Source organism: Lissotriton vulgaris, chromosome 2_1 (genome assembly GCF_964263255.1).
Source record: "Lissotriton vulgaris chromosome 2_1, aLisVul1.2, whole genome shotgun sequence".
Classification (NCBI taxonomy): Eukaryota; Metazoa; Chordata; class Amphibia; order Caudata; family Salamandridae; genus Lissotriton; species Lissotriton vulgaris.
In genome coordinates this window covers 1,858,727,275-1,858,750,209 of record NC_141687.1, presented here as the reverse complement: position 1 = coordinate 1,858,750,209, position 22,935 = coordinate 1,858,727,275, and the positions used below count along the sequence as shown (strand labels likewise).

General features: G+C 44.6%; 1 protein-coding gene across 2 annotated transcripts in view; it reads left to right on the top strand.

Annotated features, from left to right (window-relative positions):
- CLPX (caseinolytic mitochondrial matrix peptidase chaperone subunit X) overlaps positions 1–22,935 on the top strand; it is a 544,085-nt gene that overhangs the window by 288,743 nt on the left and 232,407 nt on the right. For both annotated transcript variants that reach the window (XM_086958044.1, XM_086958043.1), the window contains one exon: positions 989–1,165. In XM_086958044.1, coding sequence (XP_086814170.1) covers positions 989–1,165 — 177 coding nt within the window. The remainder of the gene's footprint in view (positions 1–988; positions 1,166–22,935) is intronic.

The following is a 22,935-nucleotide window of genomic DNA, read 5'->3' as shown; positions in this document are numbered from 1 at the left end:
TGGAAAGAAGAATACTCTTAAAAGAATGAAGTAATTTTCTTCATAATGGTTTTAATGGTGCATTTTATATCTTCCAAAAGATTCTTTATTGCCCTCCATGTTCTGAGGCATGTGTTGGATGAGTTCTGCTTTAATTTAGAAGATCCTAGTAGGGCTGTGTTTTAGAAGGTGGTATACTTCCCATGGTTTCATATATTTCTTCACCTTGGTGTAATTTGTTTCTTTTGGTTTAATTTGTTTCTTCACCTTGTCTGTGGCAAGTATGTAGAAAAATGGATAGGGGTTTGGCATCTGCACAGGGGATGGTCCCTTGTATGACTCAGTGCCTTCATATCTGGTGGTTGAGGGGAGCCACTCCAGCACTGTGAATTTAGTGCTATATAAATGTTTAAATACAGTCCATGCACAGACTACATTGCAAAGATGAGTAATCGGCGAAAGACAAGTATTCACCAGAAAAACGTTTTAAAGAAGGTAAGTTATCTTTCTAGTTTAGTAGTTTTTGTCAGAACAAACCTTCAGTTTTCTCAGAGGTGACATCTTGGTGGTCTGTGTTTGAGACAAGAGGCGAGGGGTAGGAGTAAAAGTAGTTTCAATAAAATGTGTGTATTGCATGTTGCTCCTGTGAAACAAAATGCATCAAAACATCCTAACATCCTAACATGACCTGACACTGGGATAAAGTTGTATCCTCTTCTTGCGGCCTGGAGCCACTAATTCAAAGTTTAAAGTTTCAAAAATTATCGTTATGTTCTAACATGTTAAATACCATTTGATGTGTCCTGTTTGAAAGCTTGTTTATTTTCAAAGTTCATTATCGAGCGACTTTGAGAATGTATTTCCCTTTTTGACAAGGACTTCAAACCTTGTTCAAAATGTTGATTGCATATCTTGATGTGCATGTTAGATACATTCTGAACAGTTCAATAAGTTCCAGGTATTCTGGTGAAAATATGCCAATAGTGTTTTTTCTTTTTCCTGGTTTCAGAGTTGCTCCAAATTGCTGGGATAAGTCCGCATGGTAATGCTTTAGGGGCGTCTATGCAGCAACAAGTAAACCAACAGATGCCTCAGGAGAAACGTGGAGGGGAAGTTTTGGATTCGAACAACGATGACATAAGGCTTGAAAAGAGCAACATCCTGCTGCTTGGTCCAACAGGGTCTGGTATGAAACGGTTAATCATTGACGGATAGTTAAACATTCTTAAGCTTGCTGGTATCAACATATTGGGAATGCACATACATCTCATGCCTACTACTTGTAAGCCTGGAGTCTTTATGGCTCATATTTAGTAATGTAAAATATTTTCAGTGTTCCTATCTTTGGACTTCAGTATAAACATTGTGTTTGAGCTTTCTTTAGTTTTGTTTGCTTGAAAAAATATTTTTATTTCTTTTAAAGCTTCTATTTAGTCTTCAAAACTTAATTCTTCTTTTCTGATTATTTTCAGCCCACTTTGATATCTTCATTTCTATTTTATAAAATTCACTAAAATCATTAACAATACCGTTTGTAGGGTTAAGGTTTTTTTGTGTGAACCATACTGATGTAAATGTTAAAGAATCCTATTTATGATTAAACAGTGGTCAGATGTTTCATATGTGTTTGTTTTCATAAAAGCCGAAAACTATTCACTTGGGATATATTCTTCCTTTTTTGCAGGTTGCTGATAAATGTCACTAATTTTTATTTTTTCAGTTCGGGATCTTGCATGTAAGTCTTGTAGCAGTGTTTCAATAATATTGTTCCTTTAATGGTGATGAATATAGCCTTATAGCCCGCCGTAGAGGGCTAAACCGGCTATTAAAGGCCCCGAGCCGAAGGCGAGGGCCTTTAACAAGGGAGAGGGACTTTAATAGTGGTATGGCCCATCTTCGAAGGGCTATAAGGCTATTAGAACATTCTGTCACTAGAGGACAGAATGTTCCAACAAAAAAAACAAAGCCTTTTGGGAGCGTGAGGGGATTGGAATCCCCTCAGGTTCCCTGAAGCCTTTGTTCACAGCCAGAGCTGTGAACAAAGAAACATTAGAATGTTGGAGCTTCAGGCTTATACCAGCCATTATACGCCAGGAGCACTCCATTGTTTTCAATGGAGCTCCCAACATTCCAATGTTCTAATAACAAGTACACATTTCAGTATGACAATGCAATGTACTAAGAGGTCAGTACTGGATAAACCTCCTATCACTATACTCAAGACATACCGAATTGGTAGAATAGTTTGAGGCCTGCAACATTGTAGAATTTACTTAATGTTTCTTTGGCCTTAATCATTATTAGAACATTGGAATGTTGGGTGGTCCATTGAAGACAATGGAGTGCTTCCTGCTTCTACAGGGCGGTAAGGGCCCGCAGAGCACCATTCCAATGTTTTACAAAGGCCTCTTGGAGTTGGAGGGGATTTAAATCCCCTCGAACTTCGAGAGGTCTTTGTTGTATTTGTTAGAACATTCTGCCCTCTAGTGGCAGAATGTTCAAATAGCCTTATAGCCCTTCGTAGCAGGGCTATACCAGTTATTAAAGTCCGGCTCCCTTGCCTTCGGCTCGGGCCTTTAACGTGGGAGCGGGATAACAGGCTATAATAATGGTATTTCAAATGTGCAGTTAACAGTGCATGTTCATTGGATTATTGGATAACGTTAATATTCACACTGGTACACTAGAGTATTCCTTTCTTCAAATGTACTATGGATTCTGCACTATTCTCGGAAGTAAGGTGAAGGCAAGTGTGCTCAACATGCACACTATGGCTTTTGTTTGCTGCCCAGCTATAACTTCATTCTAGCAGCAATATAGTATTTTGCCTTCGAGACCTGCTGCACCTCACAGGTCTATTGCTCCATTCCATCCACTGCTCAAGTCCTTGCCCTTTCGATCGATCAAGCTCATTGGTGTATCTTCCCAAGCCTTGCAAGAATTGAGGTCCAGAGCTTCTCTGCCTCATTGCCACCCTAACATGCAACGGCTTTTGTCTGACCTGGCTTCTCTTTCAAAAGGATGTTGGTCATACTCTTTATCAGAGCATTTGAAATCAAATGTACACAATCATATCATCCCTGTAAATGGAAGCTTTGGGTTTTATGCCTGTAAATTTACCTTTAGTCACTGTTGTTGTCAAGGGCAAGAAAAGCTCAATGCTTCTACACGTTGTTTGGGACGGTATCTTTAAATTGTCCCACATGCTCTCTGGGCCATCATTCACTACGATAGCAGCCCTAGTCACCAAATTCGCCCCATCGGTGAACCTGGATTATGAAAGTTTGTGATGCGCCAGGTGAAACATGGTCCAGACGAATCAGTCGATGATTTTAATGTCACACTGAAAGAATTTGCCAACACCTCCACACTGCTGCATGAGAATGAAGAAATTCGAGTTCAAATAATCAAAGGCTGTATGTCCACAAAAGTGCATAGACAGATCCTGATAGAATCTGGTAAGACTGTGCCAGACATTCTGCTGCTCAGAAATTCAAAGGTATCGCACATGAAAACAGCCTTGAATAATCCAGTCAAAGCCGAACCGGTCTATCAAATTACAAAAGGTTCCACTTAATTAATGTTAGCAACTCGCCCATAAAGAACCAGTCGATGAAGATACTGCCGAAATATGATCCCCTTCCATCTTGAGGAAAGAAGTGTTAAGCATGTGGAAAGTTGGAAAATGTAGCCACAGTTTAAAGCTTTTCCTATTTACCCGACAATGGCACCCAAGAAGACAATGAGTGCATCACACCACACATGCCTGGACTCCCCCTCCGACGAGAGGGATGATGATGATGATGAACAAAGTGAGGGTGATGTACATGTAGTGTATTCTGTTGAGCAAGATATTGGTCACTGTCTGCCTCAACTAAAAGACTAAGTATTTATCAACAACCAGCCGATAACTGTCTAACTGACACTGGAATGTCCATAAACATCATCTCCACATCTGTTATATTCTTTACAACATCCTCTTGCCCGAAAGCCCACAATACTTCAGATCTTTGCATCGAAAAAAATTTGCTATTATTGTTTGGCATTTTCACTGCAGAGACAATGCATAACATCCTTGCATCACCACTAAATGTTATGACACCCATATAGATCTGGAGCCCTTATCAGAGGTTGTATGTCAGAACTCAGCCTAGTACACTTTGCCTATGTGGTGCATGTTTGGGACCTAGTTAACCTCCTGAAAGACTTTGAACTCTTTCGAGGCACAGGGTGCCACAACAGAAAACTGTTCAGCTTTACATAATTCATTGCACAACCTGTTGTCCCCCAACCTATAGACCTATATCATCGAGGACTCACATGCCACTTGTGTCCCAAAGTGGAAGCTGCTGACATTGAATGAGTGGGTGTTCCCTGTGATCATTGCTCAAAAAACATAACAGTCCAACTAGGTGCGCATATGTCTCAACATACACCTCCCATACGCAGCCAAAAGTTGTTCCAGAGTCTAACTCAGAATACCCTTAAATACAGCTAGAACCTAAATTCTAAATTCTTACAACAAGGTAGAAGAGGCTCAACTCTGGCTGTTCTTGAACACCATCCAGGAGGTCCTAACTAAACTAACATGGATTATACATGTCAACAACTGCATCCTGTTACATGCAAAGACACTCTGAGCATAACCATCAACTTGGTGCTGTGATGTGGAGTCTAAAGGAGTGACCCAGTCACTCGGGCTCTTTTGTTGATAATATTGAGCAGCGCAAGTACGACACAGTTTATTCTCCAAACTGCAAATTGATACTTTTGTTTTGTTTTTTTATAGAGTCCAATGACTCACCATTACTGTTCACATGTGCAAACTTATTTTCTGTGTTTACCGCACTTGGATTTAAATCCCCTATACCTATGGAATGATGCATCACCTTAAGCCGCAGTCACAACAGCATTTTAAGTGGATGCAATAAAGCATTCCTCCAGACACTCTGTTTGTGCTCCAGTTTAGCTGGAGTTGCTTTAAAGTGCTCTTGTGTACATTCCATGCCTCTTCTATCCACGATTGATACTTCCTGACACTCTATTAAAATATTTTCCTCTTTGGGCCAGATGCATCAAAGGGTTTTGCCCATTCTGTGTCTGTTGGAAAATGTGTTCATGCATATGGCCCCAAGTCCCTTAAATCAGCCTGATGACACACGCCGCTAGAACATGATGCTCTGTTCACACTTGATTACATCAGATACCTACTTAGGGTGTTTTCTCGTTTTCACATTACAATGGGATTTTCTATAAGAATGCTTTTGTACATTACCACGTGGAACACTTGACATGATTACCACATGGCGTCGTTTAGTCTCATAGAGTATTTTTGTATTACTACTCATGCATGCCTGATTAGAAACACTGCTAAACCCTTAATGAGATATACAGTGAGAATTTTGTCAATGGAATAAGGTGAGCATTTTTCAGACACTTTTTGTGTCGCTTTGGGTTTGGTTTCAATAATACCATCATTATGGAAATTTTAAAATGTAAGGGACAATTATAGGATGCTTACCTGTGCTTATCCTGAAGAAGACCTGCTGAAAGCAACTAAGTGGTTGAAACATTGACCAATGATCACTGGTCTACATTCAGGTTAAGTGGACTCATTATTTGTATATACATTGTTCTTGCGCACATGTTTGCTTTGTTACATGATTGCAGGTACACTAAACCATCAACAGCAGCACCTTTTGTCTTGGATTTTGATGTTCTTCAGTAATATTAATTCTACAGTTATACTTAATGTGTTATGTGAAGTTGCCTTTTGTCTCTGTTTAAATTCAATGTTTGTAAATTAGGATATTGATTTAGCACAAATTTAGTAGTTAGTAGGTCTGACATCACCTAATGTGACAGCCACCTGAGAAACTCTCTCACCCCTTCCCCATATACTTTTACAAAGGCACTGCTTGGACTCCAAACAATGCACAGGGAGCAACAGTGATACATTTTGCTCTGCTAAGTTCTCTTTCTCTTTAGGGTGGCTGCCTGCAGGGTGCTTCCAAATTGATTGGGCAGGTGGTAGGTAGCACAATTTAATTGATGAAGGTTCAAACAACAAGGGAAAGAGCCCTATAATTTAAATTAAGTGCATAGCCTGATTGAGCCCCCTTTTCCATGCTGTGACATCAGAAAACATATGGCCTTCTTGCAGTGCTGGAAATCGAAAAGATTAATTCTGGGAACTTAGCAATGGCAGAGACAGAGTTCTGGTTATTTTGGGCAGGGCTGACGAGTCCTGGTGTTTGCAAGCTGATACGCTTCCTTATTGTCTGAAGAATAAAGATTAGGAAGTATTGCTGATGAACAGCATTTTCCAATGTTATGCCCTTTTAATGTTAAGGGCTGTTAGCTAGCAATGTTGTTTAGTTGAGACCATAGACACGTTTGCTCGGATGCCCATGGTCCTAGTGTCCATGGTCTTCTGGTCTCTCATAGACCTAGTCTTTGTACCCATACATTAGTACCTCTGTCCTCGTGGCCTAGTGACAGTGACCTGGTGTAACCTGATATTTTCCTCTCGTGACACTATGTGCATGTATCCCCAGGTCTCCACGTCCGAGGTCGCAGGGGGTCTCCCTTAGTCAGTGTAGGTCACAAGTTGATGTACCAGTGCCTCCATATCAATGTCCAAATTTCAATGTCTATGTAACAGTACCATTTTTTTTCAAGACCTTTTGCCGATGTGTGTCCCCATGTCAGTGCCAATATGATTGTCTCAGTGTGCACCAGTGTCCCTATTCCAATTGTAGTTTCCCATGTAATGTTAACTACCTCAGTGTCTCGCAGTATCCAGAGCTGTGTGAAGTGGCAACAATAGACTGCTTACTGTGCATGCAAGTGCTCCACTATCAATATTGCTAACCCTCTGTTCAGTGTCTCGCAGTATCCGGAGCTGTGTGAAGTGGCAACAATAGACTGCTTACTGTGCATGCAAGTGCTCCACTATCAATATTGCTAACCCTCTGTTCTTGTGTCACTGCCACAATGTCAGTATCCCTTTGTCAGTCCACCCCCATCAGTATTCATGTGCAAGTGTTGATGCCCCATTGTGTCTCCCTTTGCTAGTTTTGGCGCTATAGTGCTAGCAACCAAGAGTCCGTGCCTCCATGTTGTTGTGTCTCTTCCTAGTGTTAATACACATGTAAATGTAAATGTCATGGTACTTATAGAGCGCACTGTCACCAGACGGTCACCTTGCGGTGTCGCCTATTCGGCTTCCTGGCGCTGATACTCATACCGCTGTGGAACCCCTCCTGGCTTTCCCTGTGAAGTGTCCACTCCTGGGCACCCCCAGGGTGAAGCCAGGCATTCTTAGCGCTGTTGGGGCCTTTGTGGAGGCTAAGCGAGCTATTGCCCAGAGTTGCAGCGTGGGGCCCGTGATTAGAATAGGTACCAAGGCGAGAATTAACAGGTCCGAGGAAATTGAGCCCGAGACCCCGCCGAGGCGGGAATCGAACCTTTGTCCCTTGCCAGAACTCTGCATCAGGGTCTGCCGCTCTAACCATTGAGCCACACTCCTCCACATGTCTTTTATTATAATGCATCAGTGTCGCAGTGCTGGTGCCTGTGTGTCAGTATTTGTGGACTTGCCAGTGTTCCTAGATAGGTGTCCCCATGGCAGTGTTAGTGCATACGTGTCAGCGTCCCCAATGTATTTCCTCCATCAGTGTTCCAGTATCAAAGTAAGTGCCCTTACTCTTCTACCTAGTGTCAGTACCTCGGTGTAAGATCCCAGTGTCAATATCCTTATGTCAGTTGTTTTGTGTGATTGTTCATGTTCCAAAGGTAGCATCCCAATGTCAGTGTCTCTGTGACTATGTTCTCATGTCCCAATGTCACTGGCAGTAACTCTTGGCAGTGTTGCAGTGCCTATGATAGTGACCAATTATCAGTATCAACGCTGTATCTCTTTGTCAGTTTTCTTGTGTCTATATCTGAATACAAGCGACCCATGTCAGTAACAGCGGGTCTGTACCCCATTGTTGTGTCAGAGCCATTGTATTAAAGTACCTGTGCCATTTCTAAGCATGATTATTATTTTTGTGTGATTATCATAGTTTCTGCTTGCATAGGTGTTTGGGCCCCCTGCCAGTATTCCATTGTCACTGATTCCAGTCAATATCTCCATGTAGATGTTGGTTCTCCTGTACCATTGTCTTTGTAGTAGTAGTGGTGCTGTGTGGTTGCTGGTGCCCCTATGTCAAGTGTTCCAAAGTTAGTGTTGGTGCTCCTATGTCTGTGTCCTAGTGTCACTGTTTGTGATCCATATCAGTGTTGCAGTTTCACTGTCCCCAGGTTGTTGGTGTCCCTTTGTCAGTGTTCTAATGTCTGTGTCCCAGCATCGGTGCTCCAAGTCAGTCTTTTTGTCAGCACACCTATCAGTATCCACATGTCCGTACATTGATATCTCGTCCCCACCAGTCAGTGTCCCTTTGTCATATTACTGTACTGGTATTGTGTTCTAGAGTCAATATCCTTGTGTTCTAGCGTCCATGTGTCGATATCCAAGGAAACATCTTATCTAGTATTTCATAGATTCACATGCTTGAATTATCCCCGCCGTCGAGGAGGGAGTCTTGTGGTATAAATAAAATATATACATAACAGTAATGAAACATGATACAATAGGGTATAATGGACTGTACAGTCACTACATTAGCCCATCCTTGTCCTTTTCTAAAAAAGAACTCAATCTGAAACACAGCCAATCAGGCTCTAGCACCCTGTTGATCACTCCACAGAAAGGCAAGTCCCTCAGATTTTCTACTGCACGTCGTGTGACGGAGTCTCCCTGAGCACAGAATGTCTGATACTTCTAAAAAAATTATTTTTGCCTTGTGGCTCCTGTGGGGAAAAAGAGGCTACATTTTGAAGAAACCCACAAGGGTGTATTTATTGCCTTTATCCTGCTCATAAGGTCAAGTATTGTAGAATCTGCAGAAGCTTTTCTTCAAAAAGCTTAAAGGACAGAGAAGGCAGATTACTGATTCGGTTGGAGAAGTTAAAATCAAGATCCAATGTGGTATCTGAAGATGAAGGCAGTGGCAGTTCTCAGGCAGCAGTCCAACTGACTAAAAAGAAAGAGGGACAGATCTGGAGAATCCCCTGAGAGACTTGGTAAGACATCTAAAATTCCCATCATGAGACTATTCACTCTACCTCTAAAAAAGGGAAGATGACATTCTCTTCAGAGGAAAAATCTGGTGAAAAATCGAAAATGCCACTGAAAACTGACTTTAAACACTTTAAAACTCAGTCTGTCCGATCATCCTAGTCATCGAAAAAGACACCGTCGACGACGAAACCGCCTCAGTCTTTGTCGACGCTATCTTCATCGACTGAACCATTGGATAAAGCTGTACCTTCGTTGACGACTCACCTCGCCGCCATCAATGGTACCACCAATGACCAGTTTCTCCCCCGTCGACGTCTCTCCTGTCGACCACACCATCGGCGTAGACTGTCCCTCCCTCGTCGACGCCTCCATCATAGACGATGACTACTGCTTCCACGACACCATCAACCACGATAACGCTTATGACGGTCATGTCGGTGTCTGCTATATCTATGTCACTTTCTACGGTCATCTTGTTGATGCTTACACGGAGAAAACCTACTTCATTGCAAGTAACACATATATTATCTTCCGGGCTAGCGTCCATATTCCCGTCGACGAGAAGATTTTACCAGCACCCTTCCTTACCTCCTAGCCATTTTTGGGAGGAATCAGAGGATGATGGGTTGTTCATTCCAGCATGCATCCCCTCTCAACTTCAAGTGAAATACCATGAGGAGGAATATTATGAACATTATCAAACCATGAGAAGGCCTCAAGTGTTGTTACCTCGCCAGGAACCTATGGTTCAAATGCCCATTGCATTAGTGCTGGGCTTGACAGGTATGCTGCAGGACTACCATACTAGTTTCCCATCTGTAGCAGGTCCCGTTCACTGTCAATCCTCTCCTCCACCGGCTCTGCTTACTTGAGGGCCCTCTATTCATACTACTGAGGCCCATGATACTTTACCTGCGCCACAAGATCAGGGAGCGCAAGGCGATGACAACGATACAGTCGCCGAGAAAGGTGAACTCCCTAAAACACCAACTACCATTGATGAATGGGAGGATTATTTAATCCCAACACCGTCCTCACCGGTTCCTCAGGCAATTGATTCTCCTCCGAGGACATTGGAGGTGTTCATGCCATCATGGAAAGAGCATATTTACAACAAGGGGTGATGAGGGACAGAGTCTCTGAATTAAGCAGAAAGCTCTCACCCAGTCAAGAGATCAGGGCTAGATCCAACACCGTTTTTTAGCTCACTGCACCATCCCAGTTTCAGAACCTGGCTGTATGCAAATTAGTCTGTTCCTGTCCCAGTGCATGATGGGAACAGGGCAAACCAAACTACAAAAGCCAATTCTTACACTGGGAAGGAAACAAGCTCCCGGGGACCGGTTTCTGGCATGGAAAGAGCAGCAAACCATTTTCATCTACCTATGCCGTTAAGCTTTTTATATGAGTTCAAAGATCCGATCAGGAAATTGGTCCAGGCCATTCCTATTATCGATCATATTTGGGAAGAGGGCGTCAAGATTATGAAAAATCCTTTCTCCGTGCCTGCCATTCTTCCCAGAATTGATAAGAAGTATAATGCCCCAGATGATGCCCCTGCATGCCTGTCCGGACATCCTAGATTTGATTCTGTAATCTCTCAGGTGCTTCGGTGCGTGCTTCCAACTCCTTGGCAATTCTAGGAAGGTATGACCGCCAAATGTGATCAGATGTTGCTTCGTAGCTCGAGCTTTTGCCAGATGACAAGAAGCAGGAGGCGAGAAAAATTCTCCTTGAAAGGGAGAGGGCAGCATTTGAGAAAATCAACATCTCTATCATTTTGGCCTCTCTAGGTTTCTGGCAACTGGCTGGAACGGCGGTCCTCCGTCATCACGGATGGCTTAAATTTACCACCTTTCGTCCGGAGGTATAGAGAAAAATTCTTGATATGCCATTCGATGGGGATACGCTGTTTGGCAAACATATTGATGATGCCTTGCAAGAAATTAAGAAGGACACTGACACAGCCAAAGACCTGCATACGCTTCAGTACAGGAAAAATTCCTTTCGAGGCGCCCGTGGCAGAGGAGCTTATTCTTTTCGTGGTGGCGACCAAAAGTACAAACCCCAAAATTACCAGAACAGTTATGGCTATCAGCAGGCATCAGTCTTACAGCGCCCGCCCCCCCTCTCCTCCTGCTACCGCTTACACCAGACAGCAAAACAGGAGGGAACAGCTGCAACAGGGTAGAGATAATGCCAGGAAACAGTGACATCGCCTCAGCAGCTGCAACAGTTCAGCCACGCTTCAAACTCAAGACGCTGAATATTTCTCGTCATTTCAGCCAATGGGGAAAAACGAACTTAAATGAATACTGGACATAGTCAAATTTGGACACACCCTAGAATTTGTTAAGATCCCACCGCCCTATCCACCTCCAAAGAAACAGCCACCACATCTAGAGCTCCTCAAGGAAGAGGCCAGGAGTATGCTCCAGAAAGGAGCTTTGGAGAGAGTTCCTCACTGTCAAGTGGGAGGACGTTTTTACTCCAGTTTCTTTCTGGGCAAGAAAAAGTCGGTAGAATGGAGGCCAATCCCAGACCTAAGGAAGTTGAAAAAATATCTGCGGAAAACATCCTTCTGCCTGGTTACTCTTTAAGAGATTCTGCAGCTCCTGGATTATGCGGACTTCATGACAACACTAGATCTGCAAGATGCTTACTTCAACATCCCTATCCATCCCAAACATCGAAAGTTCCTCTGTTTCACGGTGGCAGGTGCTCATTTTCAATTCAAGGTTCTCCCTTTTGGTCTGCGGTCAGCTCCAAGGGTTTTTACAAAATGTCTTGCGCCCGTTGCGGCTCACCTCAGATTGCAGGGCCTGCAGCTATTCCCCTACCTGGACGAAGATTGCTATTTCCATTGGCACAAGGAATATTGATATTATTTAGAATTGTTTTTAGAAATGTAATATGAAATATTGATGTTTTTATAAATGTGTACATGAGACAAAAAACAATTGATGGTTATGTGGCAGGAATTTTTAACTGCGTTTGTATTTTAATAAAATAATGTTTTTAAATGTAGTTAACCCCTTCACTGCGGCGGCTATTCCGCCGCAGTGCTAAGGCGGTGGGGCGGAAATGCGGCGGGCGCATGCTGGTGACGGAACCGCTCCGTCACCAGCGTCGGTTGCGCTGTGCTTATGACGGAGCGGTTCCGTCATGGCTCCGCCCACTCAATAGAACACTCAGCGCAGGCGCGGAATTCGGGCCGCGCAGGAGCGTTGGGCGGGCCACGACGGAACCGCTCAGTCAACAGCACAAGGCCACCGCAGCTGATGACGGAGCGGTTCCGTCATCAGCAGGGGAGGGGTTAATTTAGTTTTGATTGTTACACTTCAGTTGTTTTTCATTGTATTGCATTTTGACAAGCATTGAGACATAAGGATCTATAACGTGTATGTATTAGTAAATTGCCTAGGGATATATATTTGACTTAAATAGTCCCTGCCCTGGGAATTGTCAAATCAAGGTCCCGTTCCAGGATTCACTCTGGTTTTTTAGGGCTGTCCTACCTCTCCCCACCCCACCCTGTTCTGTTCTGTTCTGTCCTGTCCTGATAAAGACCCGCCCTTGACTACCGAAAGGAGCATTTCTCGGGTTGAAACGCAGACGACCACACTAGGTTCAGATCGTCGAAGGCTCTGCCCAAAGAAAGAATCATCAGCTGGCAGAACTATTGCCATTCCCTATATTATTTGGCCCATTACCCACATGTACATAACCGTCACCAACTTGTATATATTGCACACCACTGAGCACCAATGTCACTTGGCCACCACTTATTTTTCTTGTTTTGACTGCCGTGATTATATGTGTAAAATACGTGGATGATATATTCTGGATAAAAACGTGCGCATTAGACAGCAATTCAAGTTATGTGCCTTATTGTTTGTTAAAATGTTGCATGCATCTAGATATTTGGGATACTTTTGTGAATACAAAATTGATATATGCGTCACTTAATGCACTAGCAGAAGTAATCAGTGTCCCGACAGAACCACTCTTGTTTATTACGATATACCCAGGTTCTGAGGGACACAGGGTTACCCCATTTTTGTAGAACCATAGTTGGGTTATGGCACGGTGGCCAAACAGCTCAGATGCGAGGATGCGTGAAATTGAGAGCGGGGGAGCCCATTCAGATTGAAATGAGGACGTGCAAGAGCGTGCACGCAAAAATCGGGATATTGAAGCAAGCTGGAGAGGTGCCGATGGGAGGCAGACCTCTTCCCCTAAGAAGGAGTAGGGTGAGAACCTCAAAGTCCATAAAGAAGAAAATTCGAACAGACAGAGGATAAGAGGAGGTCAGGGACCAATCTTCATAAACTGGAGATCGGGTTGACCGGGGTAGAGAAAGGAGGGTGGGGATAGGAGGGGGGGGGGGGGGGGGGGTAAATGAGTTAAGAGGAAAGGTAAAACAGTTTAAACAGTATTATAAAGTAATAGTAAGGTAAATGTAAATGAACGTATCTGCTGTGAGCTGCATTTAAAAGAGGCAGATGATTATGGGCTCATACCTTTTATTTGCTGTTAATGTACTATTCTGGAACCTTTTTGCTTTATGATGTACGAGGCTGCTTGGACGAAATTAAAAGAAATATGCATTATGGTAGCCTCCGGTCTTGTAATGAAATCTATGAAAGATACCAATGCTGGATAACTGAAGTTACAGGTAAGTAACTCGTTTTCATGCCACTGCACCAGCATTATTAACTGTGCTACACGTCAGTGCTCCAGTGTTACCTTTCTTATGACCGAATTGGTGATTGTGTTTGTGTCACCTGTGCCAATGACCTAGAGTCAGAGTTGATTTGCCTGTGTCGTTATGCAAGTGACTGTCTATTTATTAGTGTCTCATTGTTAGTGCCCAGTCTAGTTTTATCGCTGTTTAATTAAACGTAAACCGGTTCTATCAAAAAGGAGAACCGCTGTACCCATGTCAGTGTTGATGCTCATATGGTAGTAAGCCAATGATAGTGTAGATGCTGCCTTATCAGGGCCTCTTTGTCATTGTGGGTAGCCCTGTGACCGTTTTCTGGTGTCCGTGTGACTGCACCAGCCTGAGAGACTTTGTTTGCCTATTCCACCCGAGCCCACTTCGAAACACTAAGGTGGTTGGATGACGGCTGAGGATAAAGTTGGAGAGGTCTGGTGATCTTAAAAAAATAACTAGGGGTGATGAATATTTAAGGAAGCATGACTTGAAAAAAGCTGTGAAATAATGGGACAGATTAACTAGGTTTTAGCACAACGCAGCACAGCAACCAAAGTTGCTCTGCTGTGTTGCGCAAGGGAGTGAAAGCAGTGCATAGACATAGACATATTTACTAAGAAGTATTGGCAAAGCCAGTATGCCTCACCTTTATAATGAAATTGCTGAGATGTTGACTTTTGCCAGTGGAGGAAAAGATAAGACATCTTGTGGTATTCTCAAAGCTCTACATTGAAATAAGTCTTTTCAATCTTTATAAATGGCACGGGTTATTTTTCAAATTCATTGCTCTCAAACCGTGAACAGAATTAAAAAAAATAATGAATTGTCTGGATGTAAAGGGAAATGCTTGCTAAGGCCTATTTAACTTTCCACAGGTTTCATTCGTGCTCTTCTGCAGTAGCCCAGGAAGTAGATTTATGGGCCTCCAAGAGCAGTGCAATTTTTAAGTACAACTTCTGTCTCAGACAGAGTGAGTGCAGCAGAAGTCCTTTCCCCAGTGCCTTTGTGTGGTAACCGTTGTGCTTTCATGCAGGGGATAAAACAACCCTTCAATTGTGGTCATCAGCAATACGCTATCATAAATATCCCTGTTGTGCTTTAAAAGACAAGCTGGGTGGGGATTAGCCCAGTGTGTTACTTGAGGGTGAAGCAGAACTTTAGGGTGAGAGTAAAGTAGTTCCCTAAATGTGAGCAATGGAAGCATACAAGCCAGGCAAAAGGAATGTAATGAGGGTGTGGCAAACACAAGAGGAGGAAGGAAAGCCATTGAATAAGAAGCAAACAAATGAGGCCAACCCATAGGCAATGGGAAGGCTGTTTGCCCACTGTAAGCTCCCAGCAGGTCTTTTGCGCCTGGCTGGAAAGCTTGCACTGTCTGGTAGGCTTGACATAAAAATGGCCTCCTGCTGCTCTCCTCGTCTGCTCTGTCGCAGACAGGCTTCTTAGTGCCATGCACACACCTTTGAAATATGGTAGAAAGGTGAGTGGCACGTAGTGAAAGTATATCCTTTAAGTAGAAAATACTATGCCTAGTCAATTTTTATAACATTCCACACATTGGATGTGTCTTTCCTGTCCGATGCAGCTCACATGCATTATGTGACATGTTAGGAGAACTAAAAACGTTTGTTGAGCTTTGCTTCAACCAGTATTAATTTTTTAAGCAAAACCCTATCCGGCTATGTTACTAGACCAAGTTTTGTGCTGTGGTGTAATGTCGAAGTAGCCCCTAGGTTACTTCCTTTGAAGCAAAGTGATGCAAAGTAGAGCAAAGTGCAATTTGCACATTTCCAGTTCAAGATACTTTGTGCTTTGAAATAAATTAATTTACCAGACATTGCAGCAATGCATATTCTTTCTAACTCTGCCCCAGGGCTTTTCTGGGAGACAGGTGAGGTAGAGAGAGAGGGACACCCACTTCAAAGAAGGGAGATTTGGCAAAATAACATGCATTTTATTTATGCATACATTACATTGACTCGTGTAGCATTATGATTAACAGCAGATTTACTAACAATTTGCTCTGGGTTTTCATCAGAAAATTGACACAATCCAGTGCAAATTGTTGATTTAAAATGTATTTTTCACCACAGAACTCTATTTGCGCATGAAAGAAGTAGCCCTAAAGTAACGCAATGTAGAGTTGGTGCTGCTTTGCCTCAAGGGAGCATCCCATAGGAGGTGCATGGGCATCCCCCCCCCCCCCTCCCCCCCGTGGCTACAGGCCTGCATTGTGCTCTGCGTTGTGACATTAGACAAGAGAAATCATGTATTTAGTTTTATTAATCACTTTTGTTGTTTTTTTTGTTTGATTATCCCGTTTGCATTACTAGTCGCATTTAAAAAAAAAATAAGCGATCTGCTTCAAATGAGAATGTTGTTTACCATACCTGTTCTACTACCTTTCCTGGGCCTCTGAAATGCCACATCTCTTGTCAATAAGTCTTCTGTCTCCTTGGATTTATTTCCTTCTTTTAATTCGACTTCCTAGATAACACTTGCATTTCTCTCTTTAATTCCAATAGCATTGGTGCTCCTACTGTTTTTCTTTCACCCCTCCAGAAGCCATGCGTGTTAACGTGGGTGTTCAATCTTCCTCTCCATTTCATTCGATCAGTCATCCATGTTCCCTGTCTTTGTTCCATGCACTTATTTGACTATCATTCCTGCACATTCTGAAAACTCATGCTGTCTCGATCTTCGTTATTTGACATCGGAATCCTTTTTGTCGTTTTACCGTATTAGGCAAGTTTAATGTTTTTTTGTTTGTAATACCATCTACTGTCAGTCTTTCAAAAATGCCAAGGAAGACCATTTTCTCTGACTTACTAGAACTATTAATACGGTGTCTTCTTTATTTTCACTTCATCTCAATATTTTCTTCAGTCTTTCTCTTTCACCCGTTTTTTCTCACCTTTTTCTTTATCTGCGACTGTTCTTTCTTTAGTGAAAAAACCTTCCGATTCATCACTTTCGCATAACTGTTGACTTCATAGCCTCACTCGTCCAAACTCTTGCTTTCCATTTCTAGATTCCATCCAGCAAATTCCACAGAAATGGTTTTGCTTGCTCCTCATCCTTGGCGTCGGTCTTCAGATACTATCTCTGAATTTTTATTTATCTTTCTGCAACATTTGAAATTGGGGGTTGCATTTCTCTTATATCTGCTCTGTTTCTTGGATATCTTCTCCCACTTTCATTGTCCCCTCTAACTATACCTTCATTCTTTGGATTATGAACGATTCAAGTCTAACGTTCTAAAAAGCAAGTCTCTGATCTCATGACATTCTATTTTCAACTTTATACCATCAATAAAATCTGATTTGAGCGGATAAGCATCTTATCTATTTCCAGAAGTGCCAAGTTTGGATTGCTGTTGCTCACTCTGTTGGTCTTCAACAATATACTCTCTTCCCCTTAGAATATTTGCTTCACTCTTCTGTTAAAATATTAATTGGAATCTTGCTCACATTACATCCTACTTATCTCATTTCCTTTGGTTGCCTATTTTGTGTAATTTTCAATTTCATTATTTGTGTATTGTTTTAAATGTATCAAAGACACTGTTCCTTCTTACCTTGTTGATTTGCTCCATCTTTATGAATTGGTTTGTGATTACAGCAAAGACAAGATGTGCTTACACTTCAGTCATCTGTGCCACCAAGCAATGACCTTCCTCTCACTATTGTGCCCCTTCCCACAACCACTCAACCTGAGTCAGCAGAAGACTGGGTTTATCCTTGTTCAGCCCTTCTGTGCCCGTCCGTGACCCAACGCGGCCAACGCCAGGACCCCAGGTCCTCCGGCCCTCCAACGCTACAGCTCATTGACGCTGCACAAACTCAACGCCGGCATGAACTACAACTGCAAGCTCTCCTCACCCCTCGACACCCATGGACCCTTCACCTGCCATTACTGCCGCTACTCCTTTACCTTCGCCGAGACCCAGGACCCTACAACTTCCTCCAGCAACAACTCAGTCGCACCCCAAACCCTGAGATGCATCCTCCTCAACATCCGCTCCCTCCACAGGCACACCACAGAAATCTGGGACCTCCTCGACAGCACCACCCAGGACATCGCCTTCTGCACCAAAACCTGGACGAACGCCGCCTCTGGACCAGACTTCGCGACCGCCATCCCAGAAGGAGATAAGTCCACCCGGAAGGAACCACCCCGGGGGAGGCATCCCCATCTCCGGCTGAGAACCTATTCCGACGGCCCCACAGACCTGATGGAATACCTCCATTGCAAGATCCAGACTAACCCGTCCTCCACCCTCTGAGGCACCCTCCTCTACAGACCACCCAGACCCGCTCTCCTTTCTCCGACTCATCACATACATCATCACACTGCATGCCATCCCCTCTACCGATTTCACACTGCTAGGAGACCTCGACAACCACCAGGGCCCCAACTCCACCTCCCTCCTGGACAACCTCCACAACATAGGACTCAAGCAGATTGTACCAGAACCAACGTACACAGCTAAGCACATCCTCGATCCCTTTTTCACAGCGGAGAACTCTTATCACCTTCAGCCACAACTCCGAACTCCCATGGACGGATCACCGCTGTGTTCACTTCACCTTCAAAGCCAACATCCCCCACAGGCGCCTGCATCAGCTCCTGCGCAGGAATTGGAACAAGATCTCTGATGACCAGCTCTCTGCCGCCCTCGGCAGCTCCGCTTCCACCACCACAGATGATGACCCCATCACCGCCGCCGCTGGCAATCTAGACAATTGGATCACCGACTGCGCCGACACCATCGCCCCCCCCTCAAGAAAGCCTCCAAGCCTCACGCCAAGAAAGCCAGCTGGTTTTCCACCAAACTTTGAGACACTAGACGCACCTGGAGACGACTCAAAAAAACTGTGGAGGACCTCCAAAAACCCGACAGACCTCAACAATTTCAAATCTGCTACAGCTGCCCACCACAAGCTGATCAGACTCTCCAGGAAGAAATCTCTCCAGGACAGAATCTCCACCAACGTACACAACAGCAAGTAACTCTTCGGCATCATCAAAAAGTTCGCCCAACCTAACAGCAAGTCCACAGACATCACCCCCTCCTAGGACCTCTGCAACAGACTCAGCACTTTCTTCCATCACAAATCACGACCATCTATGACAATTTCGACAACAAACCCCACGAGTATCCCGCCCCACCCCCCAACGCTTCCAACAGCATGCAGCTGACACTAGACAGCAGGACTGCCCTCAGCATCGAAGACACTCTGAGAATAATGAGGACCACCCACTTCAGGGCCCCCACAGACCCATGGCCCCACCTCATCTACCGCAAAGCCGCAGAGATCATCACCCCTGAGCTTCAACGTATCAACCTTTTTTCCGATAACTGAAAACACGCAGAGATCAACCCTCTCCTGAAAAGACCTTCAGCAGGCCCCACCGACCTCAAAAATTTCAGACCGATCTCCCTACTCCCCTACCCGGGCAAAGTCCTGGGAAAAGCCGTCAACAGCCAACTCGCCACATCCATTGAAGAAAACCACATTGACTCTTCTCGATCAGGCCTCTCCGCGGCCTTCAACGTCTCTCACAGCACCCTAGCCCGCAGACTCCACGACGCCGGATTCCGGAACAAGGCCCTGAACTGGATCCTCTCCTTCCTCTATGGCAGAACCCAGTGAGTCAGACTCCCTCCATTCCTCTCAGAACCGACTCCAACCACATGCGGAGTCCCAAAAGCATCCTCCATCAGCCCGACCCTGTTTAACATCTACATGTCCCCACTTGCATCCATCATTAGAGCACATGGACTCAACATCACATCGTACGCAGACAACACCTAACATCACCAAACGCAAATTCCAAGACTAAATGGAAGCCGTCGCCAGATGAATAAAGAACAGCTGCCTTCAACTCAACTCGGACAAAACCAAGATACTCATCATGGGCCCACACCCCGATGCCTGGAACAACACCTGGTGGCCCCCCACCCTCAGAGCCCCTTCCTCACAGACCAGGCATGCAACCTCGAAATCATCCTGACATCCAAACTCAAAATGGACCACCAGATCAACGCCATCATCTATTCCTGCTACCACACCATGCCAGACTAGTCCTCAATCTACCACGCCACTGCCACACCAGCCAACACCTGCGGACACTACACTAGGTCCCCGTCGGGAAGAGAATCACTTTCAAGCTTCTCACTCACGCACACAGGGCCCCTCCACAACACCGGACCCGCCAACCTGAACCACCACCCCACGTTTCGCGCTCCTCAGCGCTCTCTCCACTCAGCCCTGTTCTCCCTCGCACCGGTTCCTCGGATCAGGAAAAACAGAAGAGGAGGGCGGTCCTTCTACCTCTTGCAGCCAAGGCATGGAACTCTCCAAACCTCCACCTCCGCCAGACTGCATCGCTTCCTAAGTTCCTAAAGGACTTGAAGACCTGGCTCTTCGATGAAACTCAGTGAACTACCAGGACCTGTGGAAACCCCTCCCCCCCAATCTGCACCTTAAGACCCGTTCCGGGTGAGTAGATTGCGCTCTAAAAAACCTTGATTGATTCATTCATTCTGTGGCCATAATATGGGATCAGTTAGCGATATCCCTCATCGCCCTCAACTGCTGCCTGCCAAATTGCTCACCTTGCCATTACAAAATCAACAAGGATCACCACAGATATTGCTGGTGAAAGAACAATCACATCTACGAAAAAGGCGCAATTGAGATGCTGCTGGTGCATTAGAGTTGACTAGTAGTGTACTCGCTATACTTTGTCTCCAAAAAAAGAGAAAAGTAGTCCCAATTCGATCTCCGAGCTCTCAACCAATAGATTATGTCCAACTACTTCAAGATGACGACTCTGCAGGATGTAATGCTACTTCTCAAAGCAGGGACTACATGATGAAGCTCTATCTCAAGGGCTGTCCCATACACAAGGCTGTCAGGCAGGACCTAAAGTTTGTGTTAAGTGGAACACAGTACTAATTAAAAGTTTTTCCGTTTGTGGTTACAACAGCCCAAAGAGTCTTTACCAAATGTTAATCGGTAGTAGGAGTGCACATTAGGCGCAGCCAAATAAATGTTTCTATCACTCAGCATACCTCACCCATGCTCAGCAACTTATACTCCACAGATTAGAATTATTAATCCGTTGCAAAACTCGTCACTGCTGCCCACAGCGCCTTGTGTTTTTTTCTTTATAGTTACTCTGAATAGAGTTGCAGGGAAAGCTTAAGATAGCTATAAGAGAGTGGTGACATTTCCGACACTCCTTCCCTTTTAGTAGACCCCTTGTCTTCTTGTACTAAGAATGTTAAGGAAACTCTTGAGGATAATGACTTAATGTATTGCACTAGACCAGAGTATAAGGTTATGTGTATCCTGTACCGAAATGTCTTTCAGACAATGGTATAAAGCAATTGTGGACTCAGAGGATCTAGTGTTGGTGGAGCTAGTATTCAGCACAAACTGCAGTGGTGGAACAAGAACAGCTTGTAACTGGGTAGATGATTTATCAACCCACAGATGCCAGTGACCATCAACATAGACTCGTCCCTTGCACATTGGACTACCCATTTGATTGACCTCACCATTCAGGGTTTGTGGTCCTCACAAGAAAGTCTGCTCTACATCCAGTTGTCCAAGCTGACCCAAGCTATTTGGTATTTTGCACTATGTTGTTACTTACAAAATGCTAGTGGATCGTCTCCCGAAGGTAGACCACTTTGCCGATTTCAAAAGAATGCATCATGAAACACAAGAGAGGGAGATGAACATCCAGGTTTTTTGCCTAGACTTCCATGGGTGAGGGGACTTAATCAGTAGATCTGTTCATCGCCCACACAAACTATAATGCCAAAAGTGGGCTCTAGCTTCCTACAGTCTCTGGAGAATGACTTCTACATAAGGTGGTTACTGATATTTGCCTGTACCTTTTTCCCCACTACCATTGATTCCTACCATCAAACCCTCATCAGAAGACTGGAGGAGTGCGGGGTCACAGGTAGGGCAAGAGATTGGTTGGCCTCTTATCTGGCCAGCCGGCAACAGCTGGTCTCGCTTCCTCCTTTCCGCTCTGAGCCACGGAAAGTGGGACAGGGGGTTCCACAGGGCTCGGCCATCAGCCCGATACTTTTCAATCTGTATCTTCGTCCCCTAGTCCAGCTTATTAAATCTTGTGGTGTCTCGGCTTTTAATTACGCCGATGACACCCAGCTGGTCTTTTCTCTGGAAGGTAACAACGCGGTCTCACTGGAAACTTTCCATCGCTGTATGGCAGCTACAGCAGATTGGCTTCGAGCCAACTCCCTCCAATTTAACAGCTCTAAGACGGAGGTGCTCCACTGCTCCAGTGACCGAATTCCGCGGGCTCTTCCAGAGAACTTCTGGCCCACTGCTTTCCCGGAACCAGTAGCGGCGGCGGAATCAGCCCGCAACTTAGGGGTTATTTTTGGCCCAAACCTACAGCTCGACCTGCACGTAAACAAAACTATCTCTACGTGCATGATGCTGTTACGCATGTTGCGCAAAGTGCTGCCTCTTCTCCCCGCCCAGGCCAGGCCAGAGGTAGTTCACAGTACTATTTTAAGTCGTTTAGACTACTGCAATGCGCTGCTTCTGGAGGCCCCAAAAAACCTGGTGGGGAAGTTACAACGGGTGCAGAACATGGCGGCCAAGCTGGCTCTCTCACGGGCTAGATCTAGCTCTTCCACTCTGGCTTTAAGAGACCTGCACTGGCTCCCGGTGCATTTGCGAGTGATGTATAAGGCCGCGTGTCTGGTGTTCAAGGCCGTACACCAACAGGGCCCAATACCTCTTCGCGACATGTTTGCTTGGTATGCTGCTTCGCGGCCCCTCCGCTCATCTTCAGCCAGCTTGTTGGTGGTCCCGAGGTTCCAGAGAGTCAGAATGGGTGGCCGCTCATTTAGTGTTGCGGCGGCCAGATTATGGAACTCCCATCCTCTCTCTCTGAGAAGCCAGAAGGATTACCTACCATTTAGGAAAGCGCTGAAAACGCATTTGTTCCCGAAAATTGTTTGAGCAGTGAGTTGTGTGTTTGCCGAAGTTCAAAGCGCCAGGATGCCCTCTGGGTGATAGGTTGCGCTTTATAAGTACACAAAAATAAATAA